A 23,628-nucleotide genomic window follows, 5' to 3' on the forward strand; every position below is an offset into this window, starting at 1 on the left:
GCCTCCTCAGATCCTGTAATGACATTTTAGTGTATTTGGAGACTTCTTTTAGCATTTTAGGAGTGAACTTACTTAGACATCCCACCTGTAGTGCATTTTTATTTATTTTTTTAATCTTTACTGAATGTCTGATGTGAAGTTGAAACATTTTAAAATCACTTCTCAGAGTTAGAATCAGCTTTATTTGCCAGGTATGTGTGTACACATTGGAGGAATTTGACTCTAGGTTGTACAATACTCACAATGTGCTTACTAAATAAACTAACACAAGAATGCAGTAATAAAAATGAAACAGTGTGAAGTCGGGAGCAAACAAAACACTGAGTTTAAAAAAGGGATATTCTGCGTTAAAATGGTGAGTAAACATTGTTCTAATCATGTGCACCTAACGCGATCATACACCTGTGTGTAATTCTAGGCCTTTTGACAGGCAATAACTGTGGACGTGTCCTTATTTAATTCGCCACCAGAAATCGTGATTTTTAATTGACATTTTACGTACAGTTTTTTTTATCTTTTTCTTAACTTTTAAACGCTTATTTGTATTACTTGGCTCTCTTAAAACGGCGTAGTTGTGAATCACAGCAGAACACACATCCAAATCGCACTACGACGTTGTACCACGTGACGCGGTCGGTGTTGACGTTTGTTTGTGGAGCTCCTTACGTAAAACAACGGCGCGGTGGGTCACGTGACACTATCTGCTGCTGCCTGCTGGCTGAGCGAAGCGTGTTAGCAGGTAAAAGAAAGTCAAATTTATTTATTTTCCGGCCAACTGTTTCCAAGACCCGCCACAAAACTCAACGCGTGTTCTGTCGTGGAGCTTGGTTTTGTTTTCTCAGCGGCGGGTGGACGTCGCGCGTGTGCGAAACTCGAGCTGAACAGGTTGTTCGGTTGTTTGCTAACACGCGAGGCTCTGTCGAAATTGAGCCATTGTGTTGTATTTGAGGAAAAGGCCTTTCACATGCCGGGGCTGTTAGCGTTTAGCTCCTCGTTAGCCTCGCGGCTTACAGGGCTACCTTAAATATCTAAATAGCTCTTGTTTGGCGCAGTGAAAGAAGTAAATACGGCAGCACCGCGGACTCGTGAGTGCAGGAATTTTGAAGAGACTCCCCGCCGCGTTACTTTCGTTTAAGAGGTTAGCTCGCCGCTAATGTTAGCTTTTCGCTCGGGTTTACACAAAGGGGGTTATATGTCGTCGCAGTTTAGACGCCTGTTTGTTTTCCCTCCGCCTGCCTTGGTAACTGTAAAGCAAAAGCAGGCCTGTTTTATTATACGTGGGCCAACCGTGGACTCGCTGCGCTGATATTGTGCAAACGGAGCACGGCGGTTCGTAGGAATGGCGCAGGGGCTGTTGGAAGAACAAAGGCTAGCGGTTAGCTCGGCTCTCGCTATCTTGAGCTCGACTCAACGTTAGCCTGCATTTTTTTTTCAGTTTCTCCTACATTTTAGGTGAGCGCCTTGCAGTGTCGGTTAAATCGAGTCACATCTATAGTAATGATAAAATACACAAATATTGATAATGCGTAAAATCGAGTTAACGCGGACGATTCTCCCACTTTCTAACGTTGCGATTTTTTTTTCTGCTAGGCTTGCTAACTTTTTAAATAGCCAGTCGTCGCTGTTTTTTTTTTTAACGCCATCTAATATTCGCTACTCTCAGATAATAATACTAGTTTTATTGATAACGGTCTGTTAAAGTTTGTGACGTAACCCATGTTTATGCTTTCGATTTCTACTGTTTTGATCTGTGTATCGGTTCAGTCGTGTTTTTGCTTTTGATCTGTGTTCATTTTATTTTGTTGATTTAAGTCTTGTAGCTTATCGATGGACTGATTATTTATGCCCCCGGATAATAAACACTGGTGCATACTGACAGTATTTGTGTGTGGGAGGAAAGGCAGAGGGAGCTGTAAGATGATACCTGGACAGTCCCCTCTTGGCTGGCTAAATTTAACCGGGGATGTGGGGGGCGACAGGGGGGTTATAGTCTTACATGGTATATAACTGTGTGTCTCAGTCTGCCTATTTCAAGTGTATAGCTCTAGTACTGCGCATTTACCCAGAACCATTTTTTTAAAGATGCCGTAGTTTGGTTCTACAATTTTCAGGACTGTCATTCCAATTACCTTATTTGTACTTTGTTTTTTTTCCCCCACAGATTTTTCTATTTTGTACATTTTTTTTGTATATACTGTATATGATGACTTCTGTGGTCAGCAACCCAACCGGAGGGACTCGGGACAAGATGCTGCCCACAACCACCCAAACAACACAGCCACAGAAACAGATACAGGTGAAATATTGACTATTCATTTCATATTCAAATTATACTCTTATTTACTATTAAACAAAGTGGAAATTAACAAAAAAAAAAGGTTGGTAACCTGAAAAATCTAGTTTTAGCTTGAAGGGCCACGTTTAACACTAGAATTACCAGAGAAGGGTCATTTAACATTTCTACCTTTGGAGCCCAGAGACGGGTCGACTGACCTGAAGGATTTTAATTAGCATCCTATAAGCAGTTGTGAACCGGCGCTTTTGTTCTGTAAATAAGGCCATTACTGGTGCACCAAAGGAAGGGGGAAGCTTAACTCCCTACTAACTGCCAGGTACAGCTGTGAGCAATGACCAGAAGTCAAGAGGACTGAAATAGGGTGTTTTCACTGACGTCACTGGCCAACTTCCGGTCCGCCATATTGGGTGGCACACTTCCTTATCTCTAGTTGTCTTACACGTATTATCGTATCGCGAATGGATGAGTACGCCAGCACGCTAGAGCGACCAGATAAGGACGTATATCTGAGGAAATGTTCCGTGATCGACCATATGGACCCGTATGCCCTCCACGGTGCCTTGTTTAGCCGTAATCCAGATGATTGGCCAAATGTAGAGCACGGCGACATAGTGCATTACCTGGTGTTCGGTGAAAACCCTCTGCACACTCTTGAGGAAATGAGAGCTTACAAGGATCTAGAGGCTCACAACCAGTTCACATCTGGTTATGTACATCAAGGAAATCGCCATCATACGTGGACGGGTGAGTTTTAATAAGATGGTAAAAATGTAAACAATCCGACGCAAATGTGTTGCACCGCCCGCCGGCGGCGGGCGGTGCGCGAAGGCGCTTGGCTGCAAGGCCGATCGACGCCGCTCGCGGCTTTAATTATTTAAGCAGAACAATGACCAGTGCAAAATTAAGTTGTATTTACCGTATTGGCGCCGGTAGGAGCTGCAGATCATAAAGCCAGCAAACAGTGGGAACACAGCAACTCGTTCAAAGGTAAGCTGCGTACAGACGGGTAAGCACATGCTAACCGTTAGCGCTAACAACCACTCGCGCATGTAATGTACTTTTAACTTGCTGCTATGTGTTTCAAACGTTTAGAACACACTCTCATTGACATCGGGATACTGTGGAAAGTTATGTTCGGTCTTACAGCCGCGATCCAAGCGAGCCGACGATCTCTTTATCTCTGTAACTCGTTCAAAGGTAAGCTGCGCTCAGCCGGGCTCTGGCTCATGCTAACCGTTAGCGCTAACAACCACTCGCGCATGTAATGTACTTTTAACTAGCTGCTATGTGTTTCAAACGTTTAGAACACACTCTCATTGACATCGGGATACTGTGGAAAGTTATGTTCGGTCGACTTACAGCCGCGATCCAAGCGAGCCGACGACTCTTTGTTATCGCTAACAGTTGTTCTCCGTGGTTGCGCCTCCAGGCAGGAAAGCGGTGGAAAATTAATCTGTTTCTATGTTTTTCCCATGGCGATCATGTGTTGCGCTGTTACAGCCCACAATACAGCAACGGTTTACCATGGTTGAAATCAAGTTAAGGTGAAATTAATCAAATTAAAACACGGCTGAGAGAGGGAGTACAGTATGCGGTAGTAATAGGCAGTAGAGGCGGCGGAGGCAGTCAACACGACAGCCGTGGAAAGTAATAAGTCATAACGCCCAAGCCCTATTATTAATATATTCTTCTTATATGTTTTAAATACTTAACAGTTAATTACCTGTGACAAAGTGAGCACCGCAGACTCTGGCGTATTCCAGCTTAACACCGTCCAAATCGGACCTGGATATCCGTGTCAGCCATAGGTGACGGCGTTGTTCAGATAGCTGTTTTTTTTTTTTTTTTCACACTGATTCACTATTACGGCTGGTAGGCGATAGAAAGCGTTGATCTCCACCTCCACGGGCCGTGCAACCAACCATTAAACACGTTTTCCCCATTGTTCACTTCCAATACTGCCTAAGGCGTCATACAATGCAGGTCAACGGTGCGAAACGACTGCCACCCAATATGGCGGACGCGCTGAGTAGTCACGTGAGCGTGACGTCAGCTGAAAACACCCTATTCCAGCATGAGAAATATACAAACGTATAAGAGGCAATGGCAATTTGGACAATTTGGTATTCGTACTACTTGAACTGTTTTGCATTTTGTTAAATTATGATTACAAACATCAGTGTATTTCATTGGTATTTTATGACATTTACTCGTACAAATTAGTGCATAATCGTAATGTGAATAGAAAAGGATCTGTGGTTTAAAAAGTGGTTTTCAAAGGCAAATCTGAAAAAGTGTGGACTGCATTTGTATTCAGGGCCTGATATTCCTAGATTAAAAAAATGCTTAATTACTAAATTCTAGTCAACACAAAACTTACTGTTCGATTGAAACAATAAGCTTGTTATTGTTCGATTGAAATCGGAAAGAGAGGGGCCTAATTAGACATGACCAGGACATGGTCATCAGCCTAAACTGACAGGGTATCACTCAGACAAACATCTCCTTCTTTAAAATAATTTTCAGAACTACCTTGTTTGTGATGGTAGTACAGAGTAGGCTTATTTTTCTACCCTGACTCCCAAGCAGCTAGTTGATTTATAATATAACATACATACATAATAAACCATACACGATGGTTTTAGAGATTTTGTATCCCAAAAATGCTGCACTTTGCTAATAACAAACAATTGTTTATTATTATAGTATTTAGTTTTAGCCACACTGCAGGGTAATAGTTGTAAAGTGATAGTGTTGGTTGTTTTTATTCTTTGGGGGATGCTATATTCACTAGATACAGGGAAACTGGTCAGAGTAAAAAAAGGGGACCTTGTTAAATGCAGTGCAATTATAATCTAATGAAATAAAAGTTGTTTTCTTGGGTGTTCTGATGTATGAAATCAGCAAACAGCTCCTTAATTTTCAAGGAAAACTTGTAAGGAAAACACGGGTTGCCTACAGTAAAATGTCTTTTTTTTATTATTATTATTTAACCCCATCCAATGATAGCCCTGCAGTAACTTTGAACGCCAACCCGTGTTGCTAATTTGGTTAGTTTTCTACTGTAGAGCTGCCTCCATCATAGATCTCACCCACCCCCAACATGGACTATTCACACGTACCTTCTGGCCTGACAGTACAGAAGTGTGGAATGCTTTTGTGAGTTCGGCTCTCCTCCCCCCCCTGCTGATTCCTCAGGCAATGGCCCTATTTACAATTGAACAAGGGATGCTAATTTGAGCCACCAGAGTCGTCAGTTTGGACTCAGGGTCTTTTGACCCTCTTTCGGGACTTCAGGGGAGAGGTCGAAAACCCTGGTAATGCTAGTGTTAAAAAGAGAAAAAAACAGCAACAGATTTTTTTTTAAGTAGATTACAAGATCGCTGAAGTACAACACAGTTGTTTTGGTTTATCCTTTAAGCTTTCAGCCTTTGCCTAGACAGAACATGCTGGATTTGGAAATGGCATCTTTTTGAATTAAAGTTAATTTGTATTCCTCAGAGATTGCTGCTAATGGGTTGTAATGTATATGCTCTAATTACTAATCTAAGATGCTAAAGATACATTAAAACATACTTTTAGCTTAAAGGCTAGAAATATTTTGATTGCTGCTCGGTGTATCAGGTATCATCCTTTTATAATTTTCAGAGAAATCAAAATTACATAGTGTGTTTTGGCAGGTCGACGCAAGATCAAGAAATTACCACTGAACTAATCAGTGGGCCTCTACGTAACATAGTTTTAACTGATTTAAAGGAGGAAATGCCACCACATTTTTCTGCTGTCCTTGCTGAGCTCTGTTTTTCTTTCTAACCAGGCCACAGCAGAGCAGATTCGTTTAGCTCAGATGATTTACGACAACAATGATGCTGACTTTGAGGATAAGGTCAAACAGGTATGTACTTGCACAGGTGTGAAACAAAACAGGAAAGTGGATTCATACTGCTTCTAAACACAAAATACTTTATTCTGGCGCATCAATTCTAATTTTCTACTCTCAGTTGATTGAAGTAACTGGAAAGACCCAAGATGAATGCGTAGTGGCGCTCCATGACTGCAATGAAGATGTAAACAGAGCCATCAACTTTCTGCTTGAGAGTACCTCCGACACAGTAAGGGCATGCATGTAAACATGTGTATATATACAGAGACAAAAAATGTAGTTATATTATTACAAGTTATCTGGGTAGTTCTCTTTTTGTTTTCTTCAAAACAAATCTGTTTGCATAAACAAACATTTAATGTACTTTGTAACACACACATTTGTTTATTTTGTTTGTTGTTCAGAACTCCTGGGAGACCGTAGGCAAGAAACGTGGTATTGGTAAAGAGGGAGGAACCTCAGATTTAAAAGAGAGTCGGGAGAAGAAAGGAGAACGGGAGGCCAGCCGTGGACGTGGATTGTCCAACAGGAGAAGCAGAGGAATAAGCCGAGGCCGTGAAGGTAGGAAATGTTAAAAAGGTGGGCGAATTGTGGGTGGGTGGTTTTCCTCATTTCTTTCTGATTTGAATTATAGGTCGTTCAGAGGAGAATGGGTTCGAGGCGACCCTTGGAGAGAGAGGAGCTGATCGTGGGCGCAGGGGGCGAGGCAGAGGTAATCACTAGAATAAAACCAATTTAATAAATGTGTGCAAATCACCAACTACCACTCTAACTGATTTATTCTTAACACTAGGGCGTTGCTTTGTGGTATTTTTGTGTGTTGGTTCTGACTGTACTGTTCTTAATCAGAAATTATGGCAGAGATGTCCAATCGGCCCTTGTCTCCTGTTTTTTCTTCTTTTCAGGAGTTGGAGGCCGTGGGAGAGGAAGAGGGGCTGTTGGAAACAGGTTCTCTTCACAAGGAATGGGGTACGAATGTGTGAATCTTAAGCCCTGAGTGAACTATATGTTGTTTTATTATAGTAACATAATTATAAAATTAGGGAAATCTTAATCTGTTAAAACATGCACCCCTTATTTGTGGGTCGCCAATGCTGTATTTGAAGTACCTGTACTTTAATACTAGCTTCTCTTAATAGTGTTGTTATTGTGGTTGTTATTGCTTGTTGTGGTACTTTTTCAGTACTTTTAATCCTGCTGACTACACCCCAAACTCCAGAGCAAACCAGGACAGATTGGAAGGGAATGAAACTGCTGAGGGAACTGGTAAATAAGATGATTAAAAAAACTTAAGTTTCTACATCTTCAGATTCTGCTCCTCTCTTTTTTTTTTTTTCTTTTTTTTTTACACAATGGCTGCATCCTTTTGTTTTTCTGAATCAGTCTTTGGTAGCACAGTTTCTCATCTTTCCAGATCCAGACAAGTTATCCAACTAAACCCTAGCACTGTGGTGTCGAACAGCAGTCCTCAAGAGCCACTGTCTGGGGGCTTTTAGAGGCGGCCCTTTGTTTAAACACCCCTTAATCAGATAAATTACTAATTACTGTTACTGCAGAACTTGTTAAAATGCTAAGGACATAATTCAGCCATTTGGTTGAGGTGTGTTGGAGCAGGAACGCTTACAAAAGCAACTTTAGGCTGGACTCTAAAGCACTAGAGTTGTAGATCCATGCATCTAGCTCACAGAGAAAAGGTCAAATTAATCTCAATACGAAGAGTTGTATGGAACATGTTGGCAGTATCTTAACAGAATTTTCTTTTTTCCCCCTGTGTCAGGAACATGGCACGGCAATCTGGAAGAGTGGACTCCAGAAGAATGGAATGAGGATGTAAGGCATTACTGTTTTATTACGAGATTATCCAAACTTTATCTAGTATCATGGCGACTTGTTTACATTAAATTTAACTGATTTTTTAAAATATTTCTATCAAATTAAACTTTTTCTTTTAACTGTAAAAAATGTTTTTAAAACAAACTTTCTTTCTTCAAGTTGGTTTGTAGTCAGGCTTTTTCTCTTTAGACAATATTCCCAGCATCAATATATCTATATATTAAATATCTGAAGACCTATTTACCCATTTATTCAACTTCTATTCACTGTATGGGCCAATTGACTGAAATTTGACACATTTGAATTCTTGATTAAACCAAAATAACTGAGTGACCCCAACAAGGGCTGGGCGATTTGGGCTAAAATCAATATCATGATCTATTTAGGAACTCTCCTCGATTACGATAAATGGACATCAACACCCTGCCAGTTACCTTAATAATATGATTCCAGGAATAATATCATATTATTGTCTGGAATAATCAAACTTTTTCAACACTGGATCAATACTGGAAAATGAACTCTTGAGGATACAAATTGACACAAGATCGTTGTGAAATGCCCTGATTTGGACAGTACTATCTGTAACACATAGGCCTGGCACAAAACAACCAAATTTGCAAAATGACTCGGGGCCGAAATGACCTGCATTCGACTGAGAAGAGTGTAGATTGAGTGATAAATGCTTATTGATGTAGATGAAGATTGAAGGTCCGGATCCAGACATAAACTGATGACTGTATTTGTCCTTTTCACAGTTGTCTGAGACCAAAGTGTTCACTGCCTCTTCTGCTCCGGCCAACCACATCACACCTGGACACAAGTAGGTCATTCTGTTCAGCCTGTCAACCTTGAACACATTCATAAAATAGATTTGAAGAGATCTGATCCCCTTTTATGCTTCTGGAAACTATCCTCTCCACTAATTCTCCTCCTGTCCTCGTGTCCTGCTGTGGCTCAGTGTGGACCTGGCTAGCATACTGCCTAAGACTGGAATGACCGTAGGAGGTTCCGTGGACTCCGACTTGGGAGCAATTGTCGATGGTCCCTCAGCAGAGGATTTGGGTCAAAGCCTGGTGTTCACCAACTCCCACCACAACGGACGAACTGCAACACACAGCTACGCACATGCCACAGCCAACAGCTATGCTCATGCCGCCTCTGCTAGCACCACCTATGCACATGCTGCTCTGGTAATCTTTACCACACAACTTTGCACCTTTGCAAGAACCTATATTTTTATACAGATTACTAATCGGTGGAGCTATTGGTCACTTTGTCTGTTATGCTCCCAGTCTTCAGTCATAGGTTCTGGTTTTGGGTCCCTGAACGCAGCTAAGCAAGGACCAGCCCCGGACATTTGCATGTCGGAGCAAGTCAACGGGCCTCGGCTGCCTCAAAGAACCAGTCAGGTGTTGGCAACCAGCAGCAGTAGTGTCTCCAAAGACCCGGGACAACCTCCAATGCAGAGTCCAGCTCCTGCACCCTCACCCACTGCAGACACCAAGGCTCAGAGGGTTGAAAATGGCCCTGTTGCTTCCCAAAGCTGTAAGTTTATCTTTAAAACGCTAAAGATTTAGTACATGGGTTATGGTTTAACAATGTGTCACCAGCTCTAACAGTTTTTGTTCCTGTTTTCTTAAGTGGAAATGAAGCATCAGCCAGAGCCATCTGCTGTCCTCAGCCAGCTTGCTCAAAGGCAGCAGCAGTCTTCCATACTGCCCACCACAGAGCCTCTGGGGCTGTCTCAGTCACACGCACCACAGGTCCCCACGCCACCAGGTACATTTAGAAGATCTTATGACGTTAACGATAAGTGTATCGGATAATGTTGGGGCTGAACGATTTTGGAAAATAATCTAATTGCGATTTTTTTTTTTTTTTTTTTTTTTTTTTTTTTTTCTTTTCTTAATATTGCGATTTAATGCGATTTATTATTATTATTATTATTTTTTTTGTTTAATTTATCATGTATTTTTAAACGTATACAAACAATAAATCAACTTGTTTCCTCGCTGTGCAGATTAGTTGCTAAAAGACCCGCAGCATCTAAACTCAGAGCAGTAATTATTGCATTCTTCCTACGATATATTTCAACCAAAATTGCAATTTTGACTTTTCTCTGCGTTAACCACAAGCAACACAAATGGCCTCTAAATAAAGATGTTTGTAAACAAGGACTATTTAACACAAGAACTTTTAATGTTTCTATTAATCAGAATATTGTTCAAGAGAACAGCTTTTAGTTGATTTGGACATCAACCCTTGTTGAACATAAAGTGCAACCAACAAGCAAGTCTATGTATTAAACTGATTGACCTGTACTTAATGCTATGTATGATTATACAAACTCTAAAACAAGTAATAAAATTACATTATCTCACTGCTGCAACTGTCTTCCCTTCCATGTGGAGGCAAACCCACTTTAAACATTTTACCAACACTTAATGGACGTGTCTAATTCCTTAATTGTTACATAGCCAACAATTGCAGACTCTGCGATTTGGAAAATGCGTTTTTTTAAATCGCGATTATATTGAAAATGCAATTATTTGTTCAGCCCTAGATAATGTAGTAGCATTCATTCACCCCGCTGATTATCAATATGTAAAACGTGAGTGGCTTAGTGTTTATATTCCTTTTTAAAAGGTTTTATTTTTTGGTATCATTTAGTTTTTTTTTGTAGCTTCACTAGCCTTTGCTTCAGTTTAGCAATAAAAGGAAAATGGTCAGAGAGAGAGAGAGAAAAGGGGAGGACACGCTAAAAAGGCTCAAACTTGAATTTTATGCCAGAACAGAAGCCTTGATTATGGTTTGCCTTCATTCATGGGTATTGTAGGTTCCCAGCGACCTACAATATGTTTAAAACGTTTCTATATCTTATTTTAGATAGTGAAAAATGTATTCATGTAGTTTTGTAGTATTTCAGCTAAATGAATAAATAATGCAAACCGTTTTTAACAGTCTGTTTCATAGGTTTTCCTTTGACACTTTTGTTTCATCCCAGTGCTGTGACTTTGTGCTTGTATGTTATGTAAAAACGTTGTTTTGACTTTCAGGCCATGAGTCCTCTGGCCTCCCTGTAAGAGACGGCTCCTCTCCAGGAAGCAAGCTGCCAGGCCTGGATCTCTCAGTCACTGATCCTCCTCAACGACAGCTGAAGACCCAGCGACGCAGAGCTCCTCCCCCCTCAAAGGTGAACTTTTTGGACTCTTAACATAAAAAAAATATAGACTAAGATTGTTAAATGGATGAAGAATATTGTCTGTATCAAATTAACTTAAGGTATAAAGATACAAATCATTGTCCACAGTGATCATATCAATGCTGGTCACCATGCAGCTTTGGTTGTTTTTACCCCCATGTGTAAATAAGAAGTATACATGAAGCATACCAGTGTCTGCTTGCCTCCTTTTTTCTACAAGACATTCTTTCTGTCGGTCTCAGATTCCATCTTCAGCGGTGGAAATGCCAGGCTCAGCAGACATCTCTGGTCTGAACGTTCAGTTTGGAGCGCTCGACTTTGGATCTGAAGCAGGAAGTGTAACAGCAGAGCCTCAGACAGAGTTGGTGCGGGAACATACATCCGCCTTGGCTCAGAACACCATGCCCACTCCTGCAGCTGTTCCCACACAGCAGGCACAGAGCAGCATGTTCCCCAAGGCAGGACCTGTGGGGTATGTGTGTATTATTAGCAGACAAGAAAGACAAGTGGGCATAGCATGTACTAAAGGACCCAGACCTAATGGTACCAAGTTAACCTTTACTTTTTGTCTTTTAACAAGAATGCATAACACAATAGATATAAAGTAGGGCTCAGGTATCCAATTTTAAATAATGTAATTAAATTCAGGCCTTTAATCCTTTACATAAAACTGGTGAACTGGTGTTATCGCTTTTAATGGGGGCTCTATTGACATTTGCTGCACATATTTAGATCTTTCTATGCTTCTGCCAAATGCAATGTCCCATTTCAAACAATAACGTCCCAAGTCCTCAACTATTACATGTTAGGATAGTAGTTTTCCAGTTTCTTTCAACTTTTTAAATTGTTAATTCCAAGATTCAAAGAACTAATTTTATTTCTCCATGTCTATATATTTTATTACCTTTTCTGTCTTCCTGCACCGTGTCTTGTGGTGTTTGGTCGTTGCAGATTTGGTACCAGATGCCAATAAAACCAATACTGGCGACTGGAGGAAATGGTTAAAGGAATATCTCCCCTGCAATTTTTGCAATAATCTTTTCTATTTAAAATACATCAAATATCCAATTATTTCCACAATTATTTCCAATATAGTTGAATAGCTGGGCAATCCCAAAATGTGTGTTTCTCCACACTCTCCAGCAAAATCCATACTTTGGCAGGTCTGCTTTAGTTTTAATTTGGGTTCAATAAATTATTGACTTGCGTTCTTTCAGGTGAATTCTCTGCTGTTTCTCTGTTGTTCAGCTCAGGCTGCAAATATTCACTCAAACCTCTGATTTGGTAATCCTGGTTTTCTTTTCCCGTTTTATTTAATGTAGTTCAAGTATAAACTCTTCAGTTTTACTTCTTGGGAAGGCTCGCCTCATTAGAGAAAGTAGACTGTTTTGTTGCTTCAGTATTTACTTATTCCTTTACACAGCGGAGGCTTGCTTGCTGCGAGTAACGCCTGGCGGGCCTCCAGTCTGTGACACAGTGGGGGAAACCCTGTGGAAAAGGAGCTCAGATGTCAGCCGATGAGCATCGTGGCCGGCTGCGCTTTGAACATAAATTATCTTGGTTAAGCTGAGTAAATCGGGTTTCTGAACTAGAGCTGCACAATTAATTGCATTTGCAATATAATCGCAATAAAAAAAACCCCGCAATTTCCAAATCACAGAGGTCTGCAATTTGTAGCTATAAACATTTTACTGACACCTAAAGGACATGTCTGATTCACTCATTGTTACAAAGTGGGTTTGCCTCCTCATGGAAGGGAAGAAAGTGGCAGCAGTGAGGTAATCTAATTTTATTGTTTTAGAGTTTATATAATCAGACTGTTTTGCCAGAAACTTTCAGGAATATCACCATAGCATAAAGTACTGGTCAACCAGTTTAATACATAGACTTCTTTGTTGGTTGCACTTTGCACTTTATGTTCAACAAGGATTGATGTCCAAATCAATTAAAAGCTGTTCTCTTAATGTTTTTATTAGTCAGAATATTATTCAAAAGTTTGTTTTAAATAGTCCTTGTTTACAAACATCTGGAGGCCATTTTTGTTGCTTGCGGTTAATACAGAGAAAAGTCAAAATCAAATTGCAATTTTGGTTGAAATATATCGTTGGCAGAACGCAGTAATTTCTGCTCCGAGTTGAGACGCAGTGGGTCTTTTTAGCACCTAATCTGCACAGTGATGAAACAGATTGTTGTTTGTATATGTTTAAAAAGACATGATAAATTAAACTGAAAAAAAAATCACATTAAATCGCAATATTAAGGTGAAGAAAATCGCAATTAGATTATTTTCCAAAATCGTTCAGCCCTATTCTGAACACATTTGAATATTTACACAAACCTGCTGGAGGACCTTGAGTCAGCGCTAAAAAAATGTGTTAGTTTGACAGTTTCTGGCATGCGTGCGTATCCACGTATGGATTTTGTTGGAAAATATTGCGACCCACATTCTGGGATTGTCCAATTATCAAAACACATTATCTCCACATTACATTTTTCCTAATGGTTTTTATTTAAACCGTATAATTAACTAAACTATTGCTGTCTAAGTAGTGTAGTTATGTATGTGCCCACATGGTATTATCATGATAGAAAACATTTTCCATATACTGTGCAGCTTTGGCTCTTATTAACATTTTTTATGTTTCTCATGAATATTTTCTGCGCGTCTTCTTGGTCTTGTGAACAGCGACCACATGAGCAGCTTGCCCTCGGCTGTTTCAGACGCCAACTTTCCTTCCCCTTCTCTGGGCCTACCTGGTGCGACTCCCTCCCCCTCACTTGGTCTCCCCAGTGCAGCAGCAGCAGCACCACCGGCCTCTTCGGTCCCTACTCCAACCAGCCGAGTGGAAACCAGCGGCCCGAGAACTTTGGCTCCTCATCTTGGCTTCTCGCAGAGCAAAGACGTCCCATCAGGCGGCGCTGCTCCTCTGACGGTAGGCGACATTCTGGTCCTGGTTAGTTCCTGAAGGCTCGGTGCGGCTACTGCAATGCACATTTTTAAATGAACACTTCTTGTTATAGAATGGCTACAGTGCTATGAAGACACAGGGTACGCAGGAAAGTAAGTACAAGCTATTTTCTACCTACTATTTAAACTTTTTTATTTCTTAAACCCGCCGGTTACATTGTTTTTCTTCTTTTAAACCAGGTTCCACGTCATCTAGAGCTGTGAAAACAGAATCTCCTGTTATGACCAGTGAGGGCGGATCAGGACACCATGTTCCTTCTCCTGTAGTCACACCGTCCCAGTCCACCCCCATCGCATCACTCAGCAGGTAACTTCTGGTTCATTCCTGCTGCCGTTTAACATGGAGATAATGATGGTTACAAGCACATATCCTAATTCTATGATGTGGAGAAAAACACACTTCTGAATCTCCTAACTCCCCAAATCCTGCCTTTCTTAAAACTCAGAAATGACATTAGCATCATATTGATAAATGTATTGTCTTTATAGTCACATGAGCAGTGCTCACTCGTCTGGATCAGCTCATGTCACAAGTTCTTCCCTCACGGTAAGTTTAAATGCATCTTATGTCAGAGATGAAAATTTTAGTTTCTTAGACTTGAAATTTCTTATGATCATGCCTGATCTTTTATTTTTTTCCCCCTCAACCAGATAACCAATGAGGAAAGCAGCAGCCTTCATGCCTTTTCATCATCCTCCTCCAGCCAGGCTGTCCCTCCTAGTGCACCCACGATCGTCAGCAGTTCATCCTCCAATGGTCTGTACCAATCGGGAGGACCAGGACTGACTCAGAATGGCGCAAACACCTCAATCTCGGCTCCGAGCAGCCGCACCGCAGCGCAGATCACCACCACTTCTGGTACAGTCCTGCTTATCTGGGCACAGGAGTCATCCTGGATTCATATTTCAAATTGGTTACCTGAGTTGTCTGTAAAATTCAGATTAAATAGTTGAGATTTTGTTCAGGTGTACTCCAAACCGGCATGTTCTCACATCACTATGTTATGAAAGTTCAAGTCAGACATGGATTTCTGCTCTTCCTCTCCTGCAGGCAAAGCTCCTCCTAATTTGGCCCAGGGAGTGCCACCGTTGCTGGCCAACCAGTACATCATGGGTCCCGGTGGCCTGCTTCCTGCTTACCCGGTAACGTCGTTTTCCTCAAATACAGTGACTTGTCTTCATCCCCTTCAGATTTTTTTTAATGGTTTTTACGACACAAAGTTGAATGAAGTTTATACAAAAGACCAACACAAAGTTTTTTTTAAAGTTGAAGGGAAAAATGATTCACGGTTTGTAAAACATTTTGCAAATAGGAAATCAGACGTGTGGGTCTAGCCCCTTTTTGCTCCAAGTGAAGAAAACCAGGCACAGCCATTTGCTTTCATGTGCAGAAAACAGTCGATGGGTCTGAGATTAATTTGGAGAAATATAAAGCAGGGTCAGATTATAAACCAATATTCCATATGTTGAACGGCACTCTGGGAAGTTGAGTCCATTATTCCCCCTTCAGGGGGGCATATGCCCCTAAAGGCTCACAGCTGGAGGGAAGGATGTAATTTAATGTTGCAGAATACAAATGCACTCCACACTTTTAAGATTTTTATTTGTGAAACATTTTGAAAACATACTTTTTTTCTGACATTGTGGTTCAACTTTCCGAGGAGAATATGGTTGAAACATTAAAATGCTGCAACCGGATGGATGATTATGTTTCTTGTAGTTTCAGTGGATTAGCTTTGTGTAAATGTAAAATTCTGGGAATATTAGTCATTGTTACAGAAAGTACCCACCGTGTTACAAGACACTCATTTCCTACATTCCCTTTATTCCAACAGCAAATCTATGGATATGAAGACCTGCAAATGCTTCAGTCTCGACTACCTTTGGTGAGTCTGTTTTTATCTCACTAACAGTTGCATTACCCATGGTGCCTTGCTCCCTTACCAAGTCACAACCATGTAATTACTCTTTAATGCTGCACTAATGGCAAAAAAATAGGTCCACAACCTTCTCGGATCCATGCAGGTCTCACATCAGAGTTTTGAAGCGATTATAGAGGAAATGCATTATTTGTCCAAACGAATACTTATTTGTGCAAAATCATTTTCTGTAGTTATAGCTTGCAAATTTATTTTGTGTTTAAACTCTTTATTTTTAGCTTTTAAACACATTTTTCAAACAGATTTTACGTTTTCTATTGGTCTTTTGCTTTTTCCGCTACGTAGTTTTCTCATTTCAGTCTTCATGTCGGCTCTTAGCCAACTCTCTGCACTGCCTGCTCAGTTTTTCTAAACAATATGACCAAATTCTTTCTTTCTCCTAAGAGTAACTTAATTGCACAAAAAAAAAAAAACATGTAACTGGTCACTTTGGTAAATCAGGTTTGTGTCTGTAGGGTAGGCTACTACGATGAATTCATGATGAATTTTTGTTGATGCTCAACAAAGTCTCAACTATCAACTGAATTGCAGCTACGTGTAAACATGTTTTTACTGATAGTTTGTCTAGAGTTAAAGTTTAGGATCAACTTAGTCTTTATAATTGCTGTACAGTTCTTTTTTTTTATTTTATTTTTTTTATTTATATCCCACACCTACTTCTTTAAACTCTTGATTATTTCCTCTACTTATCAGGACTACTATGGCGTAACATTCCCTGGTGCGACAGCTCCAATCCCTGGAAGAGAGAGCCTGGCTAATAACCCATATTCTGGTGAGTAAAGTGTGCTTTGAGCGTTATCACTGAATAATTGTCACAAAACTACAGATGTATATTCCCCCTCGTGCGTGTATTCTTTAATTGGAAAACTTATGGCTGCTTTGCTGTTAGCGTGACGTTATTAAATCTTATTTTACTGACTCTGGGAGGTGTTTCTCATCTCTTCACCTTTTCTGTTGTAATCTTCTGGCAAAATGGATTTCCTTTAAAATTCTACATTCAATACTCTATAATTACAAAGCAGAAAGTTTTCGAGGTGTTTTGTATTTTAAAAAATTAAATAAAATAAAGAATAATGCACATAAGTATTCACACCCTTTGCCCAGTACTTAGTTGAAGCACCTTCATCAGCAATAACGATAGGATGCTCCAAACGTATTAATGTACAGTTTAGCCTGACTGTAATAAACCAGGCTGATGAGGTTTACAAACCATATTTTCACCGTTGGTTCTGGTCAAATATAGAATTGGCACGCAGAGTTTTAATGCTTGTTTCCTGAAGTATTTAAACGACCCAAATGAGTAAGTTGTCGTTTTTATAATTGTGACGTTGCACACATTTTTATTGACATCTGATCATTTCTAGCACTCTAGCCCTAACTTAATGTCAGACTCGGTAAACCTGTCTATCTGAAGATGTTCAAAATCCTCTGAGATAATTTCTTCCAATATTTTTCTGTTTATTTTTGTCCAGGTGAGGCAACAAAGTTTGGCAGGAATGACTCCTCTTCCCCGGCCCCACCAACCAGCCTGTCTACAGCCGGCGTGCCGTCGCAGGCCCAACAGACCCAGCAGGCAGGGACACAAGGACAGGGACAGGGTCAGAACCAGGGTCAGCAGACACAGAACCAGGCCTTCCTCAACCCTCCTCTGCCACCTGGCTACGGATACACTGGTAAAGAAAACCAAAAACCTCTCATTGGGTCATTTTAATCAGACTAGAGGTCCTCTACCCAAAGGTTTACTCCTTGACCTTGTGAACTACACATAAAAGGAAACCAACTTAAAATAAAACTGAAGAGAAACACACAAACATGCAGAAATGTCATCTTAGTGGCAGCAGAAAACCATTCCTGACCAGTGGTACGCTCTGCAAAGTGCTTCAATGCTCAGATTTCTCCTTTTTAAGCTTTTTTTCCACCTGGGATGTAAAAGCTTTAAAATGACTTTTTAATATGTCTTTTAAAATAGGTCTGTTTGTTATGACAGCATCTTTGGTTTGCTTTAAACCCATTTACCCAACGACTAGTGAAGAGCAAAGCTCCGTTCACTAATCCTAACTTCTTTCACTTAGCATGCGGCTGTGGTCGGTGTACAGCTTTGCAAAAAGGACCCAGAGGCACCTTGTGCATGAAATTTGTTTTCTGAAGATCAGTTTGATGAAATGAATCAAAGACGTTTATATTTCTCCCCTTCATAAAGTATCCAGAATAAAATGTTAACTAAAGCCTGTTTCCACTCTTAAACAGAACTGCAAACAGGTTTTCTACATCAGTATATTTCCAGTTTTAACTTGTATTATATAATTTCCCACAATGCTTCAAGGATCTATGTGTTCAGTTTTTTGGCAATATTTGAAAATAAATTAGTTGTTAGCTGTTATTAATCTGTTGGATGCTACTGTATTCTTTGGACTATAAGGCACACATAAATATTTTTTTCTCTCAAAATTGATGGTGCGCTTTATGATCCGGTGCGCCTTTTTATATATGATTAAAGTTGTGCTTACTGAATGGTTTTCTGTGGTACAATGCGCTCAAACATCAGTTAAAGTGTGTAAAATTTAATTAAGTACGACTTTGGTAAGCAACGAAGCCGCCCCGCTCAATGGTTATTAGGAGTATTACGGTACACTGCGTCACTACCTGATCGGACCCCTGAGCTGTCTACAAGACTGCCTGACTGTAATGTCTAAACGCCCAGAGTACATGCTAGCAACAATAGAACTAGTAAGTTATTCAGTATAAAAGTTACGTTTATTTTGGCCTTATGTTAGAAACAGGGCAGTGTCGTCCAACCAGTTTCCTCCCAGCAGAGACGGATAACTCTTCCTCTCAGGAGAGAGCTGTGTATGCGGAGGGGCAGAATGATATTACACACTTGGGAAGAATATTTAGTGCGCCTTTATGGTCCGAAAAATAAGGCATATTAAAAGCTGTATTAATTTACGTCTTTATCTGGGTTATTATTGAAACTGTTAAGAGCAGGGTAGTACGGACAAAATAATTGTAATTGTTTATTTTCCCTGGATCTAAGTAACTACTTCCCCCTAAAAATTCAAGAATTTGAAATGGGTTTATAAGTAGTTGTCTCTAATTACGCTGTCCAGAGCTCATATAAAGGATGCAATGAGGCTGTGTATGTGAATGTTGGACTATATTATGATATAATCATACATGTACTGGTACCTTTGTGGCCAGTTTTTTTCCTTTTTTAAACCAGGACTAAGATTTATTTTGTCCTGTGTGCTTTACTCTCAGGTCTGCCGTACTACGCTGGCATGCCTGGCGTTCCTTCAGCCTTCCAGTATGGCCCCACAGTGTTCGTGCCTCCAGCCTCCGCCAAGCAGCCTGCCATGGGGCTGGCCAACCCCTCCAGTCAGTACCACCAGCAGCATCAGCCAAGTTATGGGCAGCACGCCTACGGCGCAGGTGGGACGACTTCTAGCAAAGCAATGTAGCCCATAGTTGGTGCAAAGCAAATACTTTTCTTGATGTAAAATTTAGATTATTTTTTTTTAATGACTGCAGACTATATATGGCTAAAAGTTGGTCTTATGTTTATAAGGAAAGATGAAACCCTGCTGTGTGTATATGAAATTGGTTTTGCTTATGCTGCTTTCTTGTAGGGCTGGGCGATAAATCAATGTAATCGATTAATTCGAATTTACAATTCTTTAAGATTTCATTTTTGGAAAATCTGGATTTTATTTTGCCAATACACTCATTGGGTTTCCATGAAGAGAACAGCATGTAATGCTGAATATGTTTAGGAAAATGTATTGTCAAAATATTGTTAAATGGAAACCTTTTTTTTTTTTTTTTTTTTACCATAATACGAGGTACTTCATTTACTTATTTACTTTTTTTTTTTTTTTAACTTAGTTTGAAGTTTACAAGTGCAGTGAAGCCTGTTCTTAGCTCAATGTGTAATACCACTAGCAGCAAATGTTTTGTTATATTTTCATTGTTTATAATGGCACGGCTGCCATCTTGTTTTACAGGCATGTTTCACAGCTTGTTTTTAGTTGCACTTTGAATTCATGTCAACTCCCTGACGAAATGCTTGACATAAAAGCAAGGCTTTAAAATAATTTCTTTCATTTCTTTTTATGAAACAAAAAGGAGGAAAAAAATCGATTAATCTGATTTGGTATGATAAAATCGGAGATTTATTTTTTAATCCATATCGCCCAGCCCTACTTTCTTGGATAAAATCCGTCCTGAAGTTGGACAAATAGTCACACTGTTCATTGTCAGCAGACCTGCTGCCATCCCATCTTCTCCACCCATCAGTTTTCCTGTTTGTTTGTTTCTTAATTAATTTTTTGCTCACTTCCCTTCCCCTCTGATCCCTACCCCTCTTTCTGTCTTGCACCGTTTCTTGTCCTTTAGCTTTTGATGACCTGTCTCAAGCCCACGGCGGTGAATACAGTAAGACGGCGTATGGAGGCTCCGCCCAGTCCCAGGCCAAGTCAGCAGGCAGCGGCCCAGGGAAAGGTACACGCAACACATTTGCATACTGAAACGATCATTATTTGCTGCAGTGAAAACATGGGAATCTACAGACACAGGATACAGCAGCTGAAACTGAGACTTCCTGCCTCTGCACCTAACCTGCTGCTGTCTGTCGGCTGTAATACTAACATGGAATCAGACATTCAGCATCTAGTCCTAGACGATAGAAATGTTTCTTCTCTGTTGATCCCTTAAGCTTTTTCCTGTTCTTGTTTTTCACTGCCGTTCCAGGTATCTTTTGATTGTAATATTTCTTTTCCATTTCTCTCTCGCTCTCATTTCTCAGCACCAGGGTTATCTGGATCGGCAACAGGCGCTGGAGTTCCTGACATGGGAGCTTCCATATACAGCAAAACTCAGGTGTTTCTTGTCTTTGTTTGTGTGATCAATGTTTCATATATGTGGGCCCATGTTGGTGAAGTAAGTAGCCAAAAACAAGAGATAAATGATTGGAAATGAACATGTCAGTGAAAATAAGTTACAGCCTCAGATGTTCAACCAAACTCTTGATGGTATGGAGACAAATTGGCCAAAATTACTTTAAATATTGATTAGAAAAACTCTTTTCTTGCGTGCAGAGTACAACTAAATGAGTGACAACTGACTTATTTATTCCCAAAAATGAATTTGAACCTCTGTCGTCTTCTTTCCCAGTCGTTTGACAAGCAAGGCTTCCACACCGGGACGCCCCCTCCCTTCAGTCTGCCCTCAGCGCTCGGAGGAACAGGCCCCATGAACCCCGGCGGAGCTCCTGGCTACGCTCCTGCTCCCTTCCTGCACATCCTGCCTCCGCACCAACAGCCCCACTCCCAGCTGCTGCACCACCACCTAACACAAGACGGACAGGTAAATAAAGGCTAATGGGTCAAACATGTCATCTTGAGAACATCTGAATGGCACAATTATAGCAAATTTGTGAGAAAGCTTTGATTGAACGGGACTCAAGTTGTGATTTGGTGGGGAGGTTTCAGCCAAACTTTTTTTTTCTTTTTTCTTCTTTGCAGGGTGGTCCAGGTCAGCGGAACCAGTCCAGTGGGATGCAGCAGAAAACCCAAGGCAGCAAGTCTAGCTACGGCAGCTCCCCCTACTGGGCAAACTGAGGAATGCTACCCATTCCCCTCTTTTCCCCCAAAAGGCTGTGTGGTTGCATGAGAGCGTGTGTGTGTAAAATTAAGATAAAAACAGGCACACTACCCTTACAATGAGCATTATGCTCTCCCCACCTCCCCAAGTCCTCATAAGTCTTTTGGGTTCTCTCTTCCCCCTTCTTTTCAAAATTGGTTGTACATGTAAGATATTTATGTATGTATTTATATATAAATATATATATACTGTATATGTAATAGTAGAACATAAAAAGTGGTTGACGCATATTATTTTTGAAGGACGTTTTGTTTACTTTTTTCAAAACTGCAGGAAAAATTGTTACATAATGAGAGCGAAGAGGATGAATAATCCGATCCTCCTGGAAGAAACACAAAAAGGAAAAGGAGAGAGCAGTAGCACTGATCACATATGAGGACATTTCAGATGGGGGTGGGGTTTATATTGACTAACTGCATCTGTCTCTTTGTTTTTTTTTTTTTGTTTTTTTTTTTATACATGACTTCCTGTATTGCCCAAATCATCCACTTCAAGTTTATTTTGTATCTTTTCCTCCCGCCTTTCTCCCCCTTTCCTGGAAGCTGCCTTCCCTCTGTGTGTCCATACCTCCCCTTTTTAAAAACTACAGACCAGACCTGCCCAACCCAAATTTTATATTTTAATTTAATTTTAACCCTTATTTCTCTCAAAATAAAGTTCTGAGCAGTTGGAGCTCCAACCTGTCATTCTTGTCTTTTTTGTTTGTGGGTCCCAGTTTTTACACTGGCAGTGCTTGAGATGATTTCCATGAATTATTTAAAAAAAATATATATTTTTTAAATTTTTTTTTAAATATTTTAAAATTTTATTTTAAAATATTTGGGAGGACTTTTCCTCTATGGCTATATTTAGCAGGAAGTGGGTCAGTTATGATGCAGCGAGAACTCTATAAATGTATTTAATTGTTTGGGATGTTTAAATCAAGGTACAGAACCAGCTTTGCATCTTTTTAAGTATCTTTTGGCAAACATTGCATTAGCAAGCTTCATCAGTGAAAAGAAAACATCAAAAACAACTTTTCCTGTTTTAGGACAGGATTTGCTGAGTGTCAGATTGACCATTTATAAAAAAAAAAAAAAAGTCTGGTAAAGTCATGGCTTTAAAAAACGTTTCTAAACGGATAATTGGCCCATGTTTTGGTGGTTTTTATGTTTTTGTTTTTTTGGTTTTGATGACACCTAAACCTACTGCTTCAATATGATGGAAAAATTCAAAGGTGTTCCGAGATTTTTATGGTGAATGGTCTGAACTTTTCCAGTCTGAACATTCAAAGCGCCTCACACTAGAGCCACATTAATCCAATTGCACTCGCTAACACTCACACGTTCATACACCGATACGCAGATTGGTAGGCAACTTGGGGTTCAGTACCCTGCCCAGGGGTACATCGGCATGTGACAAGTGGAAGCTGGAATCGAACCCACAACCTTTCAATTGCAATAAAACTACCCATTGTCTCGATGTGAAGATCCATTGTCGATTCTCCTCAATGGAAGGGATCACTGGTCTGGTTCCTCCGTTGGTCTGATTTGTTCTGCTTTTATTGAATCACGTTTTAAATGTTGTGCCGTTTAGGAGCGAGACGAGCGCCGTTTGTCCGGAACAAATGTCTGCATCAGCCTCCGACAATATAAAGGGCCATAAAGTCCATGAAAATGACTGATATACCAACAGTTGGTGACTTCCAAGTACCTTGGCATAGGAGTTGACCATAAGCTTTCATTTAAGTCACATTGAAAATGTAAAGAAGTTAAAGGTCAAGTTAGGAGTTTTGTTCAGAAATATTTTAAGTCTGTGTAAGGAAGCGTCTCGTCTCAGTGACCTCGCTGCCTGTTGGACACCTGT

At 40.3% G+C, this 23,628-nt stretch overlaps 1 protein-coding gene across 2 annotated transcripts; it reads left to right on the forward strand.

The window, feature by feature from the left end:
• Positions 1–605: 605 nt before the first annotated feature.
• LOC105919082 (ubiquitin-associated protein 2) lies at positions 606–22,469 on the forward strand. 2 transcript variants are annotated; one of them, XM_012854314.3, is made up of 29 exons: positions 606–739; positions 2,162–2,296; positions 6,114–6,191; positions 6,298–6,408; positions 6,584–6,740; positions 6,814–6,891; positions 7,085–7,148; positions 7,363–7,445; positions 7,957–8,009; positions 8,771–8,835; positions 8,974–9,205; positions 9,308–9,560; positions 9,657–9,794; positions 11,072–11,208; positions 11,460–11,689; positions 13,904–14,150; positions 14,239–14,278; positions 14,366–14,492; positions 14,675–14,732; positions 14,837–15,044; positions 15,237–15,328; positions 16,021–16,071; positions 16,819–16,897; positions 17,598–17,798; positions 19,384–19,554; positions 20,518–20,622; positions 20,927–21,000; positions 21,295–21,486; positions 21,645–22,469. In XM_012854314.3, the coding sequence occupies exons 2-29, from the start codon at positions 2,201–2,203 to the stop codon at positions 21,738–21,740; spliced, it is 3,516 nt and encodes a 1,171-aa protein (XP_012709768.2). In that variant the 5' UTR covers positions 606–739; positions 2,162–2,200; the 3' UTR covers positions 21,741–22,469. The 2 variants fall into 2 exon arrangements, with proteins under 2 accessions (XP_012709768.2, XP_012709769.2); XM_012854315.3 differs by having other exon boundaries at positions 7,399–7,445.
• Positions 22,470–23,628: the final 1,159 nt, after the last annotated feature.

Source organism: Fundulus heteroclitus, chromosome 12 (genome assembly GCF_011125445.2).
Source record: "Fundulus heteroclitus isolate FHET01 chromosome 12, MU-UCD_Fhet_4.1, whole genome shotgun sequence".
NCBI lineage: Eukaryota > Metazoa > Chordata > Actinopteri > Cyprinodontiformes > Fundulidae > Fundulus > Fundulus heteroclitus.

Excerpts from the sequence above, each read along its gene's own strand:
- LOC105919082 (XM_012854314.3), top strand. The coding sequence starts at position 2,201 with ATGATGACTTCTGTGGTCAGCAACCCAACCGGAGGGACTCGGGACAAG. Across the intron at positions 14,151-14,238 it reads GCGGCGCTGCTCCTCTGACG|AATGGCTACAGTGCTATGAA; the intron begins GTAGGCGACATT and ends TTCTTGTTATAG. Across the intron at positions 21,487-21,644 it reads ACCTAACACAAGACGGACAG|GGTGGTCCAGGTCAGCGGAA; the intron begins GTAAATAAAGGC and ends TCTTCTTTGCAG.